The sequence below is a fragment of the Coregonus clupeaformis genome, unplaced genomic scaffold, assembly GCF_020615455.1.
Source record: "Coregonus clupeaformis isolate EN_2021a unplaced genomic scaffold, ASM2061545v1 scaf0520, whole genome shotgun sequence".
Classification (NCBI taxonomy): Eukaryota; Metazoa; Chordata; class Actinopteri; order Salmoniformes; family Salmonidae; genus Coregonus; species Coregonus clupeaformis.
In genome coordinates this window covers 63909-86624 of record NW_025533975.1, presented here as the reverse complement: position 1 = coordinate 86624, position 22716 = coordinate 63909, and the positions used below count along the sequence as shown (strand labels likewise).

The window sequence follows — 22716 nt, the reverse complement described above, 5'->3', positions numbered from 1 at the left end:
TCAGCTGTCCGGGTGGCTGGTCTCAGATGATGCGCAGGTCCTGGGCTGGCGTGGTTACACGTGGTCTGTGGTTGTGAGGCTGGTTGGAAGTACTGCCAAATTCTTTAAAACAATGTTGGAGGCGGTTTATAGTAGATAAATGAACATTCAATTCTCTGGCAACAGCTTTGGTGGACATTCCTGCAGTCAGCATGCCAATTGCACACTCCCTCAAAACTTCAGACACCTGTGTCATTGTGTTGTGTGACAAAACTGTAAATTTTAGAGTGGCCTTTTATTGTCCCCAGCACAAGGTGCACCTGTGTAATGACCTTGCTGTTTAATCAGCTTCTTGATATGCCACACCTGTCAGGTGGATGGATTATCTTGGCAAAGGATAAATACTTTTTGTGCGTCTGGAATATTTCTGGGATATTTTATATAAGCTCATGAAACATGGGACCAACACTTTACATGTTGCGTTTATATTTTTGTTCAGTGTACATATCGGTACGTTTCATCATAGAAATACAGTGGGGGAAAAAAGTATTTAGTCAGCCACCAATTGTGCAAGTTCTCCCACTTAAAAAGATGAGAGAGGCCTGTAATTTTCATCATAGGTACATGTCAACTATGACAGACAAAATGAGAAAAAAATATCCAGAAAATCACATTGTAGGATTTTTAATGAATTTATTTGCAAATTATGGTGGAAAATAAGTATTTGGTCAATAACAAAAGTTTCTCAATACTTTGTTATATACCCTTTGTTGGCAATGACACAGGTCAAACGTTTTCTGTAAGTCTTCACAAGGTTTTCACACACTGTTGCTGGTATTTTGGCCCATTCCTCCATGCAGATCTCCTCTAGAGCAGTGATGTTTTGGGGCTGTCGCTGGGCAACACGGACTTTCAACTCCCTCCAAAGATTTTCTATGGGGTTGAGATCTGGAGACTGGCTAGGCCACTCCAGGACCTTGAAATGCTTCTTACGAAGCCACTCCTTCGTTGCCCGGGCGGTGTGTTTGGGATCATTGTCATGCTGAAAGACCCAGCCACGTTTCATCTTCAATGCCCTTGCTGATGGAAGGAGGTTTTCACTCAAAATCTCACGATACATGGCCCCATTCATTCTTTCCTTTACACGGATCATTCGTCCTCGTCCCTTTGCAGAAAAACAGCCCCAAAGCATGATGTTTCCACCCCCATGCTTCACAGTAGGTATGGTGTTCTTTGGATGCAACTCAGCATTCTTTGTCCTCCAAACACGACGAGTTGAGTTTTTACCAAAAAGTTCTATTTTGGTTTCATCTGACCATATGACATTCTCCCAATCCTCTTCTGGATCATCCAAATGCACTCTAGCAAACTTCAGACGGGCCTGGACATGTACTGGCTTAAGCAGGGGGACACGTCTGGCACTGCAGGATTTGAGTCCCTGGCGGCGTAGTGTGTTACTGATGGTAGGCTTTGTTACTTTGGTCCCAGCTCTCTGCAGGTCATTCACTAGGTCCCCCCCGTGTGGTTCTGGGATTTTTGCTCACCGTTCTTGTGATCATTTTGACCCCACAGGGTGAGATCTTGCGTGGAGCCCCAGATCGAGGGATATTATCAGTGGTCTTGTATGTCTTCCATTTCCTAATAATTGCTCCCACAGTTGATTTCTTCAAACCAAGCTGCCTACCTATTGCAGATTCAGTCTTCCCAGCCTGGTGCAGGTCTACAATTTTATTTCTGGTGTCCTTTGACAGCTCTTTGGTCTTGGCCATAGTGGAGTTTGGAGTGTGACTGTTTGAGGTTGTGGACAGGTGTCTTTTATACTGATAACAAGTTCAAACAGGTGCCATTAATACAGGTAACGAGTGGAGGACAGAGGAGCCTCTTAAATAAGAAGTTACAGGTCTGTGAGAGCCAGAAAACTTGCTTGTTTGTAGGTGACCAAATACTTATTTTCCACCATAATTTGCAAATAAATTCATAAAAAATCCTACAATGTGATTGTCTGGAGAAAAAAAATCTCAATTTGTCTGTCATAGTTGACGTGTAGCTATGATGAAAATGACAGGCCTCTCTCATCTTTTTAAGTGGGAGAACTTGCACAATTGGTGGCTGACTAAATACTTTTTTCCCCACTGTAGATTAATTCTATTATGGTTTTCTTGCTAGCCTATTGCTTTCGTGGTTGTAAATGAAACTGTACGTATTGAAAACGTATTTATGGTAGGCTGGCATTGCTTAATTGATTACGAGGGTCAAATTTGATGGACAGAAGTGTATTGTGCCATATCACAACGTGTTGCTGTACTTATGAGCGGCATGATTTTCCATGTCTGAAGCAGGCCTATAGGGTTATTTGTTTGACAAGACAACTGTGCATAGCTGCATCTCACTGTAGTAGGCTATGTTTTGGTTATTTGGATCTCCATTCACCTTTTTTTTACTGTAAATGTAACTAGCCTAAATATCAATTGTGTCATGCCTTCATTGATCTGATATTTTGTTTACTAGGCCTACTTGGTACTGCTGTATTTTTGTTTGCATGCATGAATAACTAGGCTACTACTTTCAACATTTAGTTTGCATTATTTTGGTAAGACAGCTGTGTGTACGGCTGCATTCACATAAGGTAATTGACCTATTACAAACAGCCCATCTACTGTATCTTGTAGCCTATATTCATTACCATATTGGCCTTGCTTTAGTGTGTAGGGCGCAGTCCTTTGTGCTGATACAGCAGCGGAGATAGGCTACAGATTTTGCGTCACTTCAAAAGCACTCCATGGTCTCAGAATCTCTGCATTTGAACTTTGTTTATTGTGGTATAAGTTGATATAACCAGAATTCAATATAATTCCAAAGCAAGAACCCCCCAAAATTGTGCCCCCTCACCGGTTTCAACTGCCTCCTTAATCACTTTATCCTGGCGCCGGGTCTGAAACAGTTTGCTCCAGCTTTGAGATGTGAACATAACCCAGGACACACACTACTGGAGTAGGGTGAAGTTGTTCCTAGAGACTGATCTAGGGTTAGTTCTGCATTTCCCCACTAATGGTTAAGGTTATAATTCGGGAAGAGGAAGCTGATCCTAGATCTGTACCAAGGGGAAACTACACCCCTTAGCCCCACCATTATGACCAGTCAGCCAGTCAGCCAGCCAGCCAGCCAGTTGACTCTTCTACCAGTGTTACAGTGAGGACAGTGAAGACAGTGAGGACAGTGAGGAGAGTGACGGCTGTCAGAACAGTGAGGACAGTGAGGACGGTGAGGACTGTGAGAACTGTCTAGACAGTGAAGACATTGAGGAGAGTGAAGACAGTGAGGACAGTGACAGCTGTGAGTGAAAGGGCACTACAGTAATGCTTAGAAAGCAGGCCCCTTGTCTCCTCTCCAGCGGTGTAAAGAACGCTAGTACAGAATAAATCCATAGCTTTACATTGCCATTACCTTTAAACATGTGTGTTTCTAATGGTGGCCTTTGGCAACATGTCAGCCATGATCAATGGCAGATATACAGAACCTATACAACCTAGTAGGAAAGCTCTATAACTCAACATTAACCATTCACTCTAGTTTAAATCGTGAGTAGACGTAAGTTCTAGACGGTAAACTGTGTTCTAGTCCTGACAGTGACTGGTCATCTATACTGCACCTACAGCGAATTCTGAAAGTATTCAGACCCCTTGACTTTTTCCACATTTTGGTACGTTACAGCCTTCTTCTAAAAATGATTAAATTGTTTTTTTCCCTCATCAATCTACACACAATAACCCATAATGACAAAGCAAAAAACTTTCTTTTTTTTACGGAAATATTACATTTACATAAGTATTCAGAACCTTTACTCAGTACTTTGTTGAAGCACCTTTGGCAGCGATTACAGCCTTGAGTCTTCTTGGGTGTGAAGCTACACGTTTGGCACACCTGTATTTGGGGAGTTTCTCCCATTCTTCTCTGCAGATCCTCTCAAGCTCTGTCAGATTGGATGGGGAGCATCGCTGCACAACTATTTTCAGGTCTCTCCAGAGATGTTCAATAGGGTTCAAGTCTGGGCTCTGGCTGGGCCACTCAAGGACTTTCTGAGACTTGTCCCGAAGCCACTCCTGCGTTGTCTTGGCTGTGTGCTTAGGGTTGTTGTCCTGTTGGAAGGTGAACCGTCGTCCCAGTCTGAGGTCCTGAGCAGGTTTTCATCAAGGATCTCTCTGTACTTTGCTCCGTTTATCTTTCCCTCGATCCTGACTAGTCTCCCAGTCCCTGCCACTGAAAAACATCCCCACAGCATGATGCTGCCACCACCATGCTTCACTGTAGGGATGGTGCCAGGTTTCCTCCAGATGTGACGCTGGGCATTCAGGCCAAAGAGTTCAATCTTGGTTTCATCAGACCAGAGAATCTTGTTTCTCATGGTCTGAGAGTCCTTTAGGTGTCTTTTGGCAAACTCCAAGCTGCACGTGCCTTTTAATGAGGAGTGGCTTCCATCTGGCCACTCTACCATAAAGGCCTGATTGGTGGAGTGCTGCAGAGATGGTTGTTCTTCTGGAAGGTTCTCCCATCTCCACAGAGGAACTCTGGAGCTCTGTCAGAGTGACGATCGGGTTCTTGGTCACCTCCCTGACCAAGGCCCTTCTCCCTCGATTGCTCAGTTTGGCTGGGCGGCCAGCTCTAGGAAGATTCTTGGTGGTACCAAACTTCTTCCATTTAAGAATGATGGAGGCCACTGTATTCTTGGGGACCTTCAATGCTGCAGACATATTTTGGTACCCTTCCCCCGATCTGTGCCTCTACACAATCCTGTCTCGGAGCTCTATGGACAATTCTTCGACCTCATGGCTTGGTTTTTGCTCTGACATGCACTGTCAACTGTGGGACCTTGCATAGACAGGTGTGTGCCTTCCCAAGTCATGTCCAATCAATTGAATTTACCACAGGTGGACTCCAATCAAGTTGTAGAAACATCTCAAGGATGATCAATGGAAACAGGATGCACCTGACCTCAATTTCGAGTCTCATAGCAAAGGGTCTGAATACTTATGTAAATAAGGTATTTCAGTTTTTTATTTGTAAACATTTCTCAAAACCTGTTTTCGCTTTGTCATTAAGGGGTATTGTGTGTAGATTGATGAGGGAAAACATGTATTTAATCAATTTTAGAATAAGGCTGTAACGTAACATAATGTGGAAAAAGGGAAGGAGTCTGAATACTTCCTGAATGCACTGTACCTAGGGTCATCTGTCAGTTTCATTGATTGCTGCTAAACCCCTGTCACCATGTTTTGATGTCAGCCCTTGACCTGACCTGCTGTGTGGATATTTCAGGGTGCTCCAAGTCATAGATTATGTTCTGCACGTTACGTGGTTGAATTCCTATGCCCCAGGCGTGTGTGTGTGTGTGTTTTCAAGGATGCGGACACTGTAGATGGTGGTGTGCAAAAGAACAAGTGAACACGCGCACACACACACACACACACCACACGCACGTGCACACACGCACACACACACCATACGCGCGCACGCACACACACACACACACACCACGTGCATGCACACACACACACACACACTCTGCACAGGTGTTTCCTCTCCCGCTCAACTTGCTTTGGTCTCCCTGTTGCCCTCACGTCAACCACCACTGCACTCGTTTGAACAGTGAGAGACAGAATAAAATAAAATAAATCCAGAAAAAGGCATGTCAAAAATGTTATAAATTGATTTGCATTTTAATGAGGGAAATAAGTATTTGACCCCCTCTCAATCAGAAATATTTCTGGCTCCCAGGTGTCTTTTATAGAGGTAACGAGCTGAGATTAGGAGCACACTCTTAAAGTGAGTGCTCCTAATCTCAGCTTGTTACCTGTATAAAAGACACCTGTCCACAGAAGCAATCAATCAATCAGATTCCAAACTCTCCACCATGGCCAAGACCAAAGAGCTCTCCAAGGATGTCAGGGACAAGATTGTAGACCTACACAAGGCTGGAATGGGCTACAAGACCATCGCCAAGCAGCTTGGTGAGAAGGTGACAACAGTTGGTGCGATTATTAGCAAATGAAAGAAACACAAAATAACTGTCAATCTCCCTTGGCCTGGGGCTCCATGCAAGATCTCACCTCGTGGAGTTGCAATGATCATGAGAACGGTGAGGAATCAGCCCAGAACTACACGGGAGGATCTTGTCAATGATCTCAAGGCAGCTGGGACCATAGTCACCAAGAAAACAATTGGTAACACACTACGCCGTGAAGGACTGAAATCCTGCAGCGCCCGCAAGGTCCCCCTGCTCAAGAAAGCACATATACAGGCCCGTCTGAAGTTTGCCAATGAACATCTGAATGATTCAGAGGAGAACTGGGTGAAAGTGTTGTGGTCAGATGAGACCAAAATGGAGCTCTTTGGCATCAACTCAACTCGCCGTGTTTGGAGGAGGAGGAATGCTGCCTATGACCCCAAGAACACCATCCCCACCGTCAAACATGGAGGTGGAAACATTATGCTTTGGGGGTGTTTTTCTGCTAAGGGGACAGGACAACTTCTCCGCATCAAAGGGATGATGGACGGGGCCTTCCCTCAGCCAGGGCATTGAAAATGGGTCGTGGATGGGTATTCCAGCATGACAATGACCCAAAACACACGGCCAAGGCAACAAAGGAGTGGCTCAAGAAGAAGCACATTAAGGTCCTGGAGTGGCCTAGCCAGTCTCCAGACCTTAATCCCATAGAAAATCTGTGGAGGGAGCTGAAGGTTCGAGTTGCCAAACGTCAGGCTCGAAACCTTAATGACTTGGAGAAGATCTGCAAAGAGGAGTGGGACAAAATCCCTCCTGAGATGTGTGCAAACCTGGTAGCCAACTACAAGAAACGTCTGACCTCTGTGATTGCCAACAAGGGTTTTGCCACCAAGTACTAAGTCATGTTTTGCAGAGGGGTGAAATATTTATTTCCCTCATTAAAATGCAAATCAATTTATAACATTTTTGACATATGTTTTTCTGGATTTTTTTGTTGTTATTCTGTCTCTCACTGTTCAAATAATCCTACCATTAAAATTATAGACTGATCATGTCTTTGTCAGTGGGAAAACGTACAAAATCAGCAGGGGATCAAATACTTTTTCCCCTCACTGTAGTGCTAGACTAACCTACCCTAATATAGTGACACACTCCCTCTACGGACCCAGGGAACCCCATGTTCTCGTTCCTGGGAAGTCCGAGGTCCAAGAACCCTCTCTCCATCTCTCCCATTGTCCCTCTCCCTCTCTCTGGTTGTACCCATCCAGCAGCATGGTGGAAGGCCCAACTGCTTAAATGTTGTTAAGACCATTTAAATTTATAACAGCAGCTTCTATAAACATGTGGGGAAACCTCACCATGGTGACGGGACTAAAACAAATTCATAATACAGGCCAGTATTTATAAGGCCTGCCTGCACTAAGCGGGGGCTTTTTCTCTCCCTGAGTGTGTGTGTGTGTGTGTGTGTGTGTGCGTGTGTACACGTTTTACTATACTTGTGAGTACCAGAAGTCCTCACAAGAATAGTAAACCAACTAAAACTCAAGAGAAGTGAGGACATTTTGCCGGTCCTCACTTGTAAAAAGGCTATTTTAGGCTTAGGGGTTAGGTTTAGGGTTAGGGGTTATTGGTTAGGTTTAGGATTAGATTTACGAGTTGGGATTAGGTTTAGGGGTTAGGGTTAAGGTTAGGTTTAGGGTTAGGTTTAGGGTTAGGGGTTAGGGAAAATAGGATTTTGAATGGGAATCAATTGCCAAAAAGTCCTCACAAGTATAGTAAGACATGGCTGTGTGTGTGTGTATACACTGAGTATCCCAAACATTAGGAACACCTTTTCTTATATTGAGTTTTGTATACTCACCACCCCGTTCACAAATATGGTTCGCTCTTACAGACAGTGACTCATGTGGCCATGGCTTGCTATATAAAGCAGGCAGACAGGCATCCAGACATTCAGTTACTGTTCGATTGAACATTAGAATAGGCAAAACAAGTGACCTAAGCGACTTTGAGTGTGGTATGATCGTTGATGCCAGGCGCCGGTTCCAGTACCTCAGAAACGGCCCGGATCCTGGGCTTTTCACGCACGACAGTGTCTAGGGTTTACCGAGAATGGTGCGACAAACAAAAAACATCCAGTCAGCGACAGTCCTGTGGGCGAAAACAGCTTGTTGATGAGAGGTCGAAGGAGAATGGCAAGACTCGTGCAAGCTAACAGGCAAATAACGGCGCAGTACAACAGTCGTGTGCAGAATGGCATCTCGGTAGGCACAACTCGTCGGCCCTTGTCACGGACGGGCCTGTCTTGTCCTGTTCTGCCTTTTCCTTTCTCTATCCCAGACCCCTCTGTCATTGGCCTGTCCTGTCCTGTCCTGTCCTGGCTTTTCTTTCTGTATCGCAGACCCCTCTGTCATTGGCCTTGTTTGTCCTGGCTGTGAAAGCAGCTCCAGCTCGTGTGATCGAATGGCTTAATACACCCAAAATAAACCTCTGGCGCTGGCATGGCCTTCACACCCAAACCCTGCAGTATTCCTGGCCTGGCTGGCTAGAATAACATTCCATACACACAGATTACCAGCGATTATGGGGTGTCAACATCCAGACCGATCACGTTACACTGCCGGACCACAATGCAACGGGGCCCGGGATGTTGATTCTCTGGTTTCTGGTCTAGCCCAGGGTTAGGGCTCTAATGTGATAGTCAAATGTGATATGCATGTATTATGTGTTATATATTAGTGTTTTCACAGCTAAAAGAGTTTCCCAGACATGCTATTTAGAGAGGAAGTTAACGTTGAGATGGTGAGATTGAGGGGCAGATATTGATACTGATATTGCTGCTTTAATCATTTGTATGATAAAGAACAACAACATGATTGTCATCCAGTCAGGCTAAATAAAGCTGCAGCCTTGACCCATGACCAGAGGAGATGAGGTAAACAACAAACCTCTCTCAACCACAAACACAAACTACTGGCCTCCTGGGCCTGGTCTGGTTTAGCCTGGTGTTTTTGTATTTGTATTTATTAAGGATCCCCATTAGTTCCTGCCAAGGCCGCAGCTACTCTTCCTGGGGTCCAGCAACATTAAGGCAGTTATATACAATAAAAAATATTACATGACATTACATTTCATAACACTTTTCACAACACATGAAGTGTGTTCCCTCAGGCCACTACTCTACTACCACATATCTACAATATAAAATCCATGTGTACATGTGTGTAGAGTGCGTGTCTTATCATGTGTATGAAAGTGAGCCCTGAGCTCTGAAGCTGTAGATGAATCTGTCATTACTGGGACGGGTCAGAATCCTGCCTCTATCTCCCTTTCTCGCTATACCTGTCTCACTTTTCTCTTTTTGCAATTATTTATAATCCGTCACTCCCTCTCCCTCTCACATTCTCTCCCTCTCCGTCTCACATTCTCTCCATCTCACATTCTCTCTCTCCATCGCTCCCTCTCCGTCTCACATTCTCTCCCTCTCCGTCTCACATTCTCTCCCTCTCCGTCTCACATTCACTCCCTCTCCGTCTCACATTCACTCCCTCTCCGTCTCACATTCTCTCCCTCTCCGTCTCACATTCACTCCCTCTCCGTCTCACATTCTCTCCCTCTCCGTCTCACATTCACTCCCTCTCCGTCTCACATTCTCTCCCTCTCCGTCTCACATTCTCTCCCTCTCCGTCTCACATTCTCTCCCTCTCCGTCTCACATTCACTCCCTCTCCGTCTCACATTCTCTCCATCTCCGTCTCACATTCACTCCCTCTCCGTCTCACATTCACTCCCTCTCCGTCTCACATTCTCTCCGTCTCACATTCTCTCCCTCTACGTCTCACATTCTCTCTCTCTCTGTCGCTCCCTCTCCGTCTCACATTCTCTCCCTCTCCATCTCACATTCTCTCCCTCTCCGTCTCACATTCTCTCCCTCTCCGTCTCACATTCTCTCCCTCTCCGTCTCACATCATCTCCCTCTCCGTCGCTCCCTCTTCGTCTCCACCTTTAGTCTCACATTCTCTCCCTACAACTTTTTCTAACTATCCTTCTCTCTCCCACTATCTCACATTCTCACAATAATTCCTCATCTTTCCTTCACCCTCTATTTTCGCAAGAGCTTGCAAGAAAGGCATTTCACTGTACACGTGACATTCAAACTTGAAACTATGTCAACCAATCAGTCCCTCTCTACCATCCTCCCATTACTATTACCTTTCTACCTCCTCCCTCTCTCTCTCTCTCCTCCCTCTCTCTACCTCCTCCCTCTCTCTCTCTCTCCTCCCTCTCTCTACCTCCTCCCTCTCTCTCTCTCTCCTCCCTCTCTCTACCTCCCCCCTCTCTCTGTCCTCCCTCTCTCTCCCTCTTTGTCCATATCAGTCCTATCTCTTTCTTTCACTCTCCATTTTGGTTTCAAAGTCAACCACTGAAAGGTCTTCAGGACGGGGCATCATCTCTAACTCTCACACACAGCCTCCCATTTCTTAACACATAATTATCTCTCTCAGTCTCTGTCTCCCTGTCCCCTCCCTCCCCGTCAAATCCCCATGCTAGCAGGTAGCGGCTGGTTCTCTACAATAAATGTAGCAGCAGACTGGTTGTGCTGGCCGTACCGACAAGGGGCTTTGACAGTTGCTGCAGAATGTGACCAGCCATCGAAAGAGGCGTCACGCACATGACAGAGACCCATGGCTGGACAGACACAGGCCAGGTGCAGGCAGGGAGAGGAGGACGAAGGGGAAGAGGGGGTAGAGGGTAGAGCAGAGAGAGGGCGAAACTTTTTCAGAGCGAAAAGTGATACACTTTGGGAGAGAGAGCGAGAGAGAAACCAGAAGCCCAGAAGTCAAGCCCACAGAACCCTTCCCAGTCCCTCAGAACCTTACCCCCCTCCACCCCGACAAACCAGACCTGATCCCAAAGAATCACATCACCTGCTACCAGTTCGGATTCAATCCAGTTACACTCACCCTAATCTCGTTAGCCACTCAATTACATAGTTAGTGTTTCCTTCACATGAGTGGTGTGTAAAAATAACAAGATGTGCTCCTTTATCAAAGGGGTAGTGTGCAGAGCTGCTGTAACTGCTGCTGTCTCCCAGACTACTTCCCAAATGGCACCCTATTCCCTATGTAATAGTGCATTACTTAGGGAATAGGGTGCCATTTGGGACACATTCCTGACCCAATCTGCACAGCAGGGCCTAAGGAAGACACTCAGGGGTTTAGAGAGAGAGAGAGAGAGAGAGAGAGAGAGAGAGAGAGAGAGAGAGAGAGAGAGAGAGAGAGAGAGAGAGAGAGAGAGAATAAGGGAGACTTGGCTGTGTTGTCCTCACACCTCATTTACCATTTAAGCTAGCTGCCAGTTTCAGGAACTTCAACCCTTCAACCTAGCCTGCCCTAAGAACCTTTCCCATCTGAACCAGACTAAACTTTCTGGCCTCCCTCGCTCTCTCTCTGTTTTAGGTCTGAAAGTTCAAGCTCCGCTGACAATTACAGAAGAACTCAGATACCATAACAACACAGGAGTAACTAGGACTTTGGTTTGTTCTTCTCGGAGGGAGAGGTTTAAAAATACAAGATGAGTCTTTATCTGAGGTACTGTGACCTTGGATCAGTGTGTCTCTTTTGGGGGTTGTGTGTGTGTGTGTGTGTGTGTGTATGTGTGTGTGGTTCATTACTACTGTATGTCTTGTAGTAGTTCTCCTTTTAGGGTCAAAACATCCTTTCATTGTTAATGCCCTCTTTCCTCAATTCACCTCTCTGACAGACACACTGGGAGAAAAGGGAGAAGGAATAACAAGCAAATCAAAACATGATGGTGGAGAGAGAGAGAGAGAGGAGGGAGATGAGAGGGAGAGAGAGGGGGAGGTGAGAGGGAGAGAGAGGGGGAGAGAGAGGGGGGGGGTTCAATTAAACAAAGTGATTGAGTGAATGAGAGATGATATTCCCACATAGGAGGGACAGAGGGTGGGAGGGACCGAGGGAGGGAGGGACAGAGGGTGGGAGGGTCCAAGGGAGAGAGTGACAGAGGGTGGGAGGGACCGAGGGTGAGAGGGACCGAGGGTGAGAGGGACCGAGGGTGAGAGGGACCGAGGGTGAGAGGGACCGAGGGAGGATGGCAGAGGAAGAGAAAAAAAACACATCCATAGAGGATCCTTAATGGAGCAGAATTTACACCGCCGACTGAGGTGAACTGATAAAAGCAGAGTAATGAACAACAAGCAGCTAATCTGCAGTCAGGAGCAGTCAGGAGCAGGTTAAAACCCTCACAAAGTGCTGTGTGGCGTTTCTCCCTTCTCCTTCCACCGCTTTATGGGTAACCTCCCAAATGGAACCCTATTCACAATATAGTGCACTACTTTTGACCAGGGCCCATGTGGCTCTGGTCAAAAGTAATGCACTACGTAGGGAATAGGGTTCCATTTGGGACGCCGCCTCCTTAGTCATCAATAAACACATTCATATGCTGACTGGGGCGGCAAGCAAACATCGAAACAAAAAAAGCTCCTTGCTGACATCATTTAGTCGTATTAATAATGAAAACACAGCCACAGACGTCACGCTGTGATTTTTTGAAGGGGAGTTTTAGTGGGTTTTCTGCCGTGTGGTAAAAAAACGGGCAGCGTTAGTTGTTGTTACCAAACTGCTGCTGACACACTTAACGGACAGGTAGGTGGCCAGTGAGTTAGACACTCAGACTGTCCAACCAAACCAAGCCCAGACAAGTGGGGAGATGGAGAGGGAGAAAGCCCCAAGATCAGCATGGTTGTGTGGGTTAAGAGCACTTGGCTTATTTACAATGCTTGAAGTGGACTGAAATAGGTGCCACAATTTATTTTGAATGCCAGTAATGTTTATACCTAGGTGCCGGAACTCTATAAAACATCCCGAAGAAAATTTGAGGTGCCGGTACTGGTGTGTTCAGGCCCAAGTCAAGCATTGCTTATTTATAGATGGGCAGGTCACCTCAATTCACAACTGTAATTGAGACACTATGTTGACTTTCACATGTATCCGAACCTGCGAGAAGATATGTTATCTAATATTTTATTTGGACGTTTTGGTAAAATACTTTTTCTAGTAGCAGTCATGATAGGCTATTGAGAAGTGACAGAGAGGCCATGTGCTCATCCTTAGCTCCACTTCAGAGTCAAGAGCTAATGGACGGGGCAGTCCCATCATGGAGAAATCGAAGACTTCTCACACAGAGAGAGAGAGAAAGAGCGAGAGAGAGAGAGAGAGAGAGACAGAGACAGAGAGAGATAGACAGAAAGAGAGACAGAGAGAGAAAGAGACAGCGAGAGAAAGATAGAGAGACAGAGAGAGAGAAACAGAGACAGACAGAGAGACAGAGAGAGAGAGAGAGAGAGCAAGAGAGAGAGAGAGACAGAGAGAGATACAGAGACAGACAGAGAGACAGAGAGAGAGAGACAGAGAGAGAGAGACAGAGAGAGACAGACACACAGAGAGAGATACAGAGAGAAAAGGTCCATATTCCCATGGGAATCATGATCGTGGCATAATTTCTTTAAAAGCACAAACAATGCATTATTAAAAGGCAGCAACAGCACAGCAAGCACTAAAGTATTCTCTTATACACGCAAATCCTGTGTGTGCATGTGTATCAGTGGCGGTCAGTGCCGTTTAAGATGAACGAGGACCCTTGTTTTGGGGGGGCATGGCCTTATTTCTATTACAGCATATTGGATGACTGTCATTCATATTCCATTAATCCAGTTGAATGTAACATCGATAGGTTTAGGCTACTACATGATACTCTAACCTAGCCTATGAATTAAAGATTACAATGTAGGCGCACACAGGTCGAGAGAAAATGTTGAGGTGACAGACAGTGACACACGGACACCTGATCTAGGGTGTAATCATTAGTCCAACAGTTGCAAACGAGAGTTTCTATTGGACACATTCAGGTAGTTTTATCCCCATTTCATTCTGTTTGCTTCCGTTTAAGAAACGTTTTTCAACAGAATTGACGGAATGAATACACCCCTGGTTACGCGTAAACACAGTTCACATTCATAGCAGCCACGTTGTATTCCTTCTCGCATCTATGTGCTCTCTACCTCTCACCTTTTCCTTTTGTTTGTGGACTTCAATGCACAACAAATCAGCTGTATGTGACCAGGCGAAAAAACCTTTCCAAGCCAAACCATACCATAACTGCTACACACAGCCTACATCATTGTCACCATATTAGCTAAAGTAACGTCATAGTCAACATAGCTAATAAAGCTAAGGCGTTAGTAAACCTGCTACAATCATGCAGTAACTTTAGTGTATAGTCAGTTAGCAGTTTAGCAGTTACACCGGCGGCAATAAATTAGTAAAACCAAAAGCTTACCTTGACTTGGAAGAGTTCCAGTATTGTGTTGGATAGTCATAGCCAGCTAGCTAACATCCCTCTATTTGAGCAGGGTGTTTGAGTAGGCTAAACTAGCTAGCTGCATTTGCTAGCTAAGTAAGTGAAACTGAAAGTGAAAAAAAATGATGGATTTCTTTTTTCTCTCTTGCTTCTCCTTAATTTGTGAAGAAATCAATTTGTTCAAAACTATTGTCTTTCTCTCTCTTTAAGTCAACTACTCACCACATGTTATGCACTGCAATGCTAGCTAGCTGTAGCTTATGCTTTCAGTACTATATTCATTCTCTGATCCTTTGATTGGGTGGACAACATGTCAGTTCATGCTGCAAGAGCATTGATAGGTTGGGGCACGTCCTCCGGAAGTTGTCATAATTACTGTGTAAGTCTATGGAAGGGGGTGAGAACCATGAGCCTCCTAGGTTTTGTATTGAAGTCAATGTACCCAGAGGAGGACGGAAACTAGCTGTCCTCCGGCTACACCATGGTGCTACCCTACAGAGTGCTGTTGAGGCTACTGTAGAACTTCATTGCAAAACAGTGTGTTTTAATAAATTATTTGGTGACGTGAATATATTTTGTCTAGTTTTTTCTAAAAAGGATAACTTTTTTAATGTTTAAATTTTATTTTTATGAAATTCACTGAGGATGGCCCTCCCCTTCCTCCTCTGAGGAGCCTCCACTGGTGTGTATCCCTGGCAATTCACAAAACACTCGATGACTAGATGTGTATGACTATAGTTGTTTTCTGTATGGTTAATTTGAGATAACATTTGTACAAATCAACAGAAGTGAAGCTACTCCGAGGGAGAGACAACGAACACACTACCATGACGGAAGAACCATGACGGTAAGCCCTCAGTTAGCCTTGTCCTCAGCTGGCTCATGTCATTGGTTACCTCAAAAAACCTGTTGTAGCCCTCCACTCACCATCTCTGGGCCTGTATTCGTAAAGCGTCTTAGAGGACGGCTGATCTAGAATCAGTTTTGCATTTCAGAACATAATTAATATAATTTTATAAACAGGGGAGACCTGATCCTACACTCTTAGGATCCTACACCCTAAAAGGGTTCTTCAGTCTTAGTTAGAGGTTTGAGAGTCCTGGGCCCGTATTCACAAAGCTTCTCAAAGTAGGATGGTTGATCTACACTCTGTTGCTCCTGGGCCATCTCTACTCTTCCTTCTGTTCTGTTGCTCCTGGGCCATCTCTACTTTCCCTTCTGTTCTGTTACTCCTGGGCCATCTCTACCCTCCCTTCTGTTCTGTTACTCCTGGGCCATCTCTACCCTCCCTTCTGTTCTGTTGCTCCTGGGCCATCTCTACCCTCCCGTCTAATCTGTTACTCCTGGGCCATCTCTACTCTCCCTTCTGTTCTGTTACTCCTGGGCCATCTCTACTCTCCCTTCTGTTCTGTTGCTCCTGGGCCATCTCTACTCTCCCTTCTGTTCTGTTACTCCTGGGCCATCTCTACTCTCCCTTCTGTTCTGTTACTCCTGGGCCATCTCTACCCTCCCGTCTGTTCTGTTGCTCCTGGGCCATCTCTACCCTCCCGTCTGTTCTGTTGCTCATGGGCCATCTCTACTCTCTACTTCTGTTCTGTTCCTTTAGCACAAAGGCATCAATAATAGATGACTGGTGTATTTTCACCCTCCACCCTCCATAGAGTTAATCAATCACTCCCTCTGGTCAGTCCTCTCTCTGTCTCGCCTGCTTTCCCCCCCCACACCGGACGGGAACATTGTGCTCATTGGCCTCTCTGAGCTCCTAGCTAAAAAGATCAAGACATTGTTGCCTAACAGCTCCGGTCTGGGCCTCGGACTGGCATCCCCTTGGCACCGACTGGTACATACAATCCAGTCCGACCACCAACAACAGAGCCACCCGCTTTTAGACTGTGACTGCGTCACAAACGCCACCCTCATCCCTATTTAGGGCACTTATTTTTGGGTTCTGGTCAAAAGCAGTGCCCTATATAGGGAATAGGGTGCCTTTTGGGACACGAACAGAGTTCCCTGACCCTGCTGGTTCCCCTGTAGGAGGGCTGAGCTACAGGGACGAGACCATGTGAAACAACTATATGTGGCAGGGGTGGCGGGTGGGAATGGGTGAGGGGTCAAAGGTCAGGTGGAACGTCGCTGGGCGAACCTGATCCAGCTGAATGCCAGGCATCTGACGGGTTGACACCACACAAACACTGTTTACCCAAGGCCCTGCACTGGGAGCACATACACATGGACACACACAGTTTACCAAGGTCCCTGTGCTCCTAACAAACATCACATGCACAAACACTCTCTTCTTACAATCCCTCCCCCCCCGTTTTAAAATGTGGTACTTAACGCTTTAACGGTCTCCGCGACATTTAAACGAAAAGCTTGTCGGACGTAAGAATCGACCGTGTGTCTTAGCAACGGTTTAGGTTGGTAAGCACAGGAATTTGTTAGGACAATGTTGTCGGGAAGAGCAGCAGCACTTCCCGGACTCAGCCTGCGTCCCAAATGGCACCCTATTCCCTATGTAGCGCACTACTTTTTACCAGGGCCCATTTGGACGCAGGTTCAGGCTCTAATTTAACGACCCTTCGTATTCTCCCAGGTTCTCACAGGACACAAAGCTTTTAGTTCAGCCTCCTCCTCAGTCGTCACCCATGACTCTGCAAGTTCTCTAGTCAAAACATCACCAGTCTGGAACCAAGAGTGTGTGTGTGTATGTGTGTGTACATGCGTGTGTGTATGACCAGGTGCTGAAACCAGAGGAACCCCTGTGAATGGTGCTGTGTGTCTCTGTATCTCTGGTTCAGCGGTTGCTTGACAGAAGCTTGAGAGAGGTGCCGAAGATGGTGTCCAAGGCGAATGGTTTGGATAGAAATTGCCCATAGGCACAGATCTAGGATCAGCTTACCCGCCCCCAAATTCTAATCTCAACTATGAGAAGAAAGTAAAGCTGACCTTCAATCAGTCTCTAGGGACCTCACCCTACTGAATGGTGAGCCTCCATTTGACTTCCTTTTCCTATACATGTGACCCTGCCATGTGACCCTGCCATGTAACTCTGCCATGTAACCCTACCATGTAACCCTCCTCTCTAGGAATGACACATCTGCACCAGCTGCCTTTCTGCGTTCGCAGCCCAGGCCTAATTAAACGATCTAGGGATATTAGCACTCTATGTGTACTCTATGTCCCCAAGCAGCACTGTGTGGCTCAATTCAATTATGATAGATAGATGAACCATGTCTTAATGAGGCTCGCTAATAAAGCACCAATCCTGTACAGAGCAATACTGTGGTACTGTGGTCCTCTGTAGCTCAGCTGGTTAGAGCACGGCGCTTGTAACGCCAAGGTAGTGGGTTCGATCCCCGGGACCACCCATACACAAAAAAAAATAAAAAATGTATGCACGCATGACTGTAAGTCGCTTTGGATAAAAGCGTCTGCTAAATGGCATATTATTTATTATATTATTTATTTATAGTTATTCTCATGCTATGTGACTATTGTAATTAATCACAAGAAATGCATAGCTGGGGTATAATAATATAGAGGTGGAAATGTGCTCAGGTAGGCACAAATGTGGCTAATGGCATTCATTTGAAAAAGACGTAGACTTCATCCAACCCAAAGTGCACACACACACACACACACACACACACACACACACAAACATGTAGGCAATTGTAGTGATGCGTGTCATAAAGCGTGCTGTTGTAGAGGAGAGCACATCAGCCTTGGCTAACAGGTTAATGCATATGTGCATGCGCGCGTGTGTGTTTGTGTGTGTGCTAGAAACACAGGAGTTGGGCAAGCGGTGTGATGACTTTAGTCTTAGTGCTGGGCAGAGAGGGAGAGAAAGAACGAGAGAGAGAGACGGACAACCCCCTCTCTCCCGTCCATAAGAACAGTCCGTGAGAGACTCAGACGGCCTGGCATCTGAAACATGAGCCCAGCAACTTACCACCCTGCCCGGCATGTCTGCCCACCACTCTGAAGGAGAAATAAAAACAATAAAACTGCCAACATCCTCTCTCTCTCTCTCTTTCTCTCTCTCTCTCCCTCTCTCCCTCTCTATCTCCCCCTCTCTCTCTCTCTCCCTCCCTCTCTCTCTCTCTCCCTCTGTCTCTCTCTCTCTCTCTCTCTCTCACAGATCTGAGATAGGCTCCAGAAATATCATAGGAATAGCACCAGTACAGGCTGAGCACCAGTGAGGAATGATCTTTAATGGGGGAAAGCCAGGGTTCTGATGGATTCAGTGCTGGGGATTACCTCATCATTCCCAGTGTTAATAGGAGATAAATTATTGGATAGGGCTATGTAGCCAATATATTGTATACACTTAGGGGCATATGTGCAAAGGGACCCCGAAGCAATGAGCAATGAAGTCGGAACTCACAGTTAGCAGAAGTTTATTATGGTAACATCGGAATACTGTGGAATATTGTGGTCATCCATAAGTACCATACATTTAGGTAATTCCATTCTGTTTTGTATCATTTACCTCGACTGTCACCAAAACGCTGCTGTAAATTACATTTGTTCAGAGAAAACGGTTTCTTTACACAGTTGGCCCTCCAATGGCCTCTCTAACACACATGACAACTCGGGACGCTGTCTTTTGCCCACCATGCGCACCGGCCATAATCCACATACCCATCCACCACTTAATTGTAAATAATTGTTTTGGTCAACTGACAGTCAACAAAAAGTGCTAAAAGACTAAATGCATGTTCTCTAATTCTTGCAAAAATGTTTCAGATGGACTAGATATTTATTAATTGGATGGTTCTCCCATCGATCTGGTTCCGGCCTATTAATATCTGGGCATTTGGATTGACAAAGATTTAATGTTTAAAAAACATATGGAATGAGCTAGTTAAAAAGCTAATATTTAAAGTGGGCTTCATTTTTTAGAAATAGATCTTGCTCGCTCCCTAAATAGCAGAAGGACCTCAAGAGTTAAGGCGTCAGCATGCTTCAATTCGGCTGGCGCCTAGCAGAACTCAGCTAGCCGAACTGAACGAGTGTGCTCACATACTCTCTTAAAATAATTTTCTTGAAAAACGAGAAAAAAGTCGCAATAGTACTGCAATTATACTGTTTGTCCATTTTGAGACGTAGCCAAAATAGTCCGAATTAATCTAAGATTAGTCAAGAAATCTGTCATTAATTTTGGCGTTTTTGCAGATTAGATTTTAGTCGCGCAATTTTACATATACTGTAACTAAGAGGTTTGGTGCAGTATTTTTCAACAAAATGTAATTTTTCCTTCTCGTTGAATGACAACCAAGACTTTATTGAAAAATCCCTACTGTTGATCAAACACTGACGAAGGGGCGTAGACTTCAGCTCCGAACCTCGGCTTGCCTCCAGAAAAAATTTGTGCCTGAACAGTCGAAAAAAATTAAACATTGAAGTTCAAAACTAACAAAAACGTCACAAAATGTCATCATAATGCCCGAACTCTACCGAACTGTTTCGGCTGGGAAGCATGTGGACACCTTTAACCAACCCTGCCACCTGGTGAGGTTAGCATAGGGGTAAAGTGTGCCATGTTATCTGATGGGGTCAGCTACAATTTAACATTCTGTCACGTGCAAGTAAATCCACGATTTTAATTGGCTGATATGCATTTTGCGCATGAGAACCTCATTAAATTTGAATGGTTGATCATGTTCATATGATTTTGACGTCCATAACATCAATGACAAATGCCTCTGTAGTTACCGAGGATGTTTAGTGAGAGACTTTGAAAAATGTCTGATAATTTCCAATTGGTTTTGGATAAATTCAATTTGAAAGCAAAGATCTACTGTGATTTAATCAAGTGATGACAGGGAAAATTGAGTGTGAGGCCCCATGTTGGGATGATGTATGGCGAATGTGTGAGTTAACTGCCAAATAAGCAACTTCACTGACTCCACCTGGCTAATTAGAAAATTACTCAGAGGAAAGCTTGGCTGGTGCGTTATTCAAGATACAATATGAATTGTTTCAATGCAAAGAAGTTAACGATGATGTAAAAAAATAACTAAAAATGTGTGTAAATAAAAATAAACCAACGTAAAGATACACTTTCAGCAGCTGAAAGTCCACGTGCAGAAATGCGATGACACTAGTAGCCTTCATTGTATTGAAAAACAATTACTTACATGAATGCATGGTAGATGAATGCCCATCCTCGTGGTCTCTCCAGTACGTTGTACAAGAAGTTCTGAAACTTTCTGTAGCGCTTGCTGGAGGCTGAGGTGGTCGCCCGGGGTCCAGGACGCCCAGGCAGCGGGGTACCGAGGAGCCCGGTGCGGTGAGAGGGGTGCGCGCGCTCCGGGGTAGATGGTTCGCTCCTCTCCATATGAACGGCGGTAAGAGCCACAAATTCAACCCGCCTATCGTCGTTGGATGCGGGGGGCACCAACATTCTAATGCCACCGTTATTTGATGGGCTTCCTAACATGGTTAGCCTATATAGGCCTACTGATAGAAGTTGGCCTATTAAATACAACGGAATACAGTTTAAATCACCTATTTAACAGTGAGCCCATATCTACGTTGGTGATTTAGCCAACTGAAATCGAAGTCATTTCGTTGTCCGCGTTGGATATGTTAATTAGCCTACTTGGACTAAAGACTAATTCCAGCGAGTAGGTCACAATTTCATTCCTCCAATGTCAGGGTCTACTCTGAATTTAGTTTGTTAAATACGTTATCTATAAATCAAGTCACGACCACAAAATAAAATGCTCATGGCATTTTGACAAGTGCGGTATGTCAAATGCAGGTTGAAGAAAACGTTAAATTGGTAACATGATAATCCCAATGACCGTTAAACCACTAACGTGGGGTGCCATCGAATAATAGGATTACAAGATCATTTGACAGCGGTAACAGTAACTTGGTAACCTATCCTATACTATCGCTAATTTGTATCGTAGTCATCATAAATTTGCTTTTTGCTCGAAATTATTTAGAAAACATTTAAAGCAATTGAAAACATCAAAAGTTTAAAGTGGACAAGCGTATTTATTATAGGCTTACATTAAATTAGGTAAAGAACTGTCGATTCAACATGACCGCTCTGCTCTTTCCTCAAGTTTTCTGTTGGCGTTCATATTTTCTTAATCGTATATCTGAGGTTCGCGGCTGCACAAAATGCATACTGAACTGACTGTCACTCCAGCCTCTTTCCTGTGAGTCTCGCTGGTCCAGCGCGCTCGTGGTAAGGAGCGGCGAAGACCGTCCTTGGGATAGCTAAAATCAGAGTCAACTCTAAACTTCATTTATATCAGCGAGGACTCCTGGGTCACACGCAGTAGACTTGTCAGATGGTCCAGAGAGAAACGAGCCGTACAGCCCTACCAACGACTTCGAAGTTCGCACGCGCAAACCAAAAGCATCCGGATAGCTTGAACACACGGGTTGAATGGGATGGACGCAATAAAGTGACGGAGAGAGTGGAATTGCGCACGGTGGTATTCGGATGTGTGTAGCTAGCTCTGTGGTACGAGACAGTTGTACTATATCAGAGTTTAGGATTGAATCTTGATATAGTTGATGAGGCTGACAACTAGAAATAAGGATGCAAACCTCACAATTATAGGGTAAAGGTAAGCCTATATCCTAGTATTTGGAGCTTGACAAATCCGGGTTTTTTTTTATGGTCCTGACACGGAGCTAGGGGTTCTGTGGTTCTGGTTATGACACACATTCTATGGTTATGACACACAGTGCCCTGTAGAGCGGTGACAGCGGTCAGGGGACCTCTCTAGAATGCCTGTGTGACAGAGGTTCCATGTCCTGCCACATCATCACGGATCACACGAATGGCATCAACAGATGGCAAGCCAGTCCTGGCTTATATTTATTAGTGCACATCATAGTTAAACTTTTTTTCCCTCCCTGTTTCAGTCAGTTTTCTTCCGTTTGGTGCCTTGTGAATACAACCCTGATCTCTACTGCAGTGGTACACTTAGAGAGATTGAGAAAACAGTGTTACACAGAGAGAGAGAGAGAGAGAGAGGAAGAGAGAGAGAGAGAGAGAGAGAGAGAGAGAGAGAGAGAGAGAGCTGATCAGGCCAACCTGTAAACCAAGCACGGAAAATTCCAAATCAAATCAAATCAAATGTATTGGTCACATACACATGGTTAGCAGATGTTATAGCGAGTGTAGCGTAATGCTTGTGCATCTAGTTCCGACAGTGCAGCAATATTTAGCAAGTAATATCTAACAGTTCCACAACAAAAACCTAATACACACAAATCTAAGTAAAGGAATGGAATAAGAATATATAAATATATGCAAGAGCAATGTCATTATCAGAGTGGCATAGGCTAAGATGCAATAGATAGTATAGAATACAGTATATACAT

The 22716-nt window shown here is 45.0% G+C and overlaps 1 protein-coding gene across 1 annotated transcript in view; it reads right to left on the bottom strand.

Moving 5' to 3' along the window:
* Nucleotides 1-21742, bottom strand: part of LOC121585668 (potassium voltage-gated channel subfamily KQT member 4-like) — a 112611-nt gene extending 90869 nt beyond the window's left edge. Inside the window, exon 1 of the mRNA XM_041901996.1 lies at nt 20502-21742. Coding sequence (XP_041757930.1) covers nt 20502-20803 — 302 coding nt within the window. The 5' untranslated portion in view covers nt 20804-21742. The remainder of the gene's footprint in view (nt 1-20501) is intronic.
* Nucleotides 21743-22716: the final 974 nt, after the last annotated feature.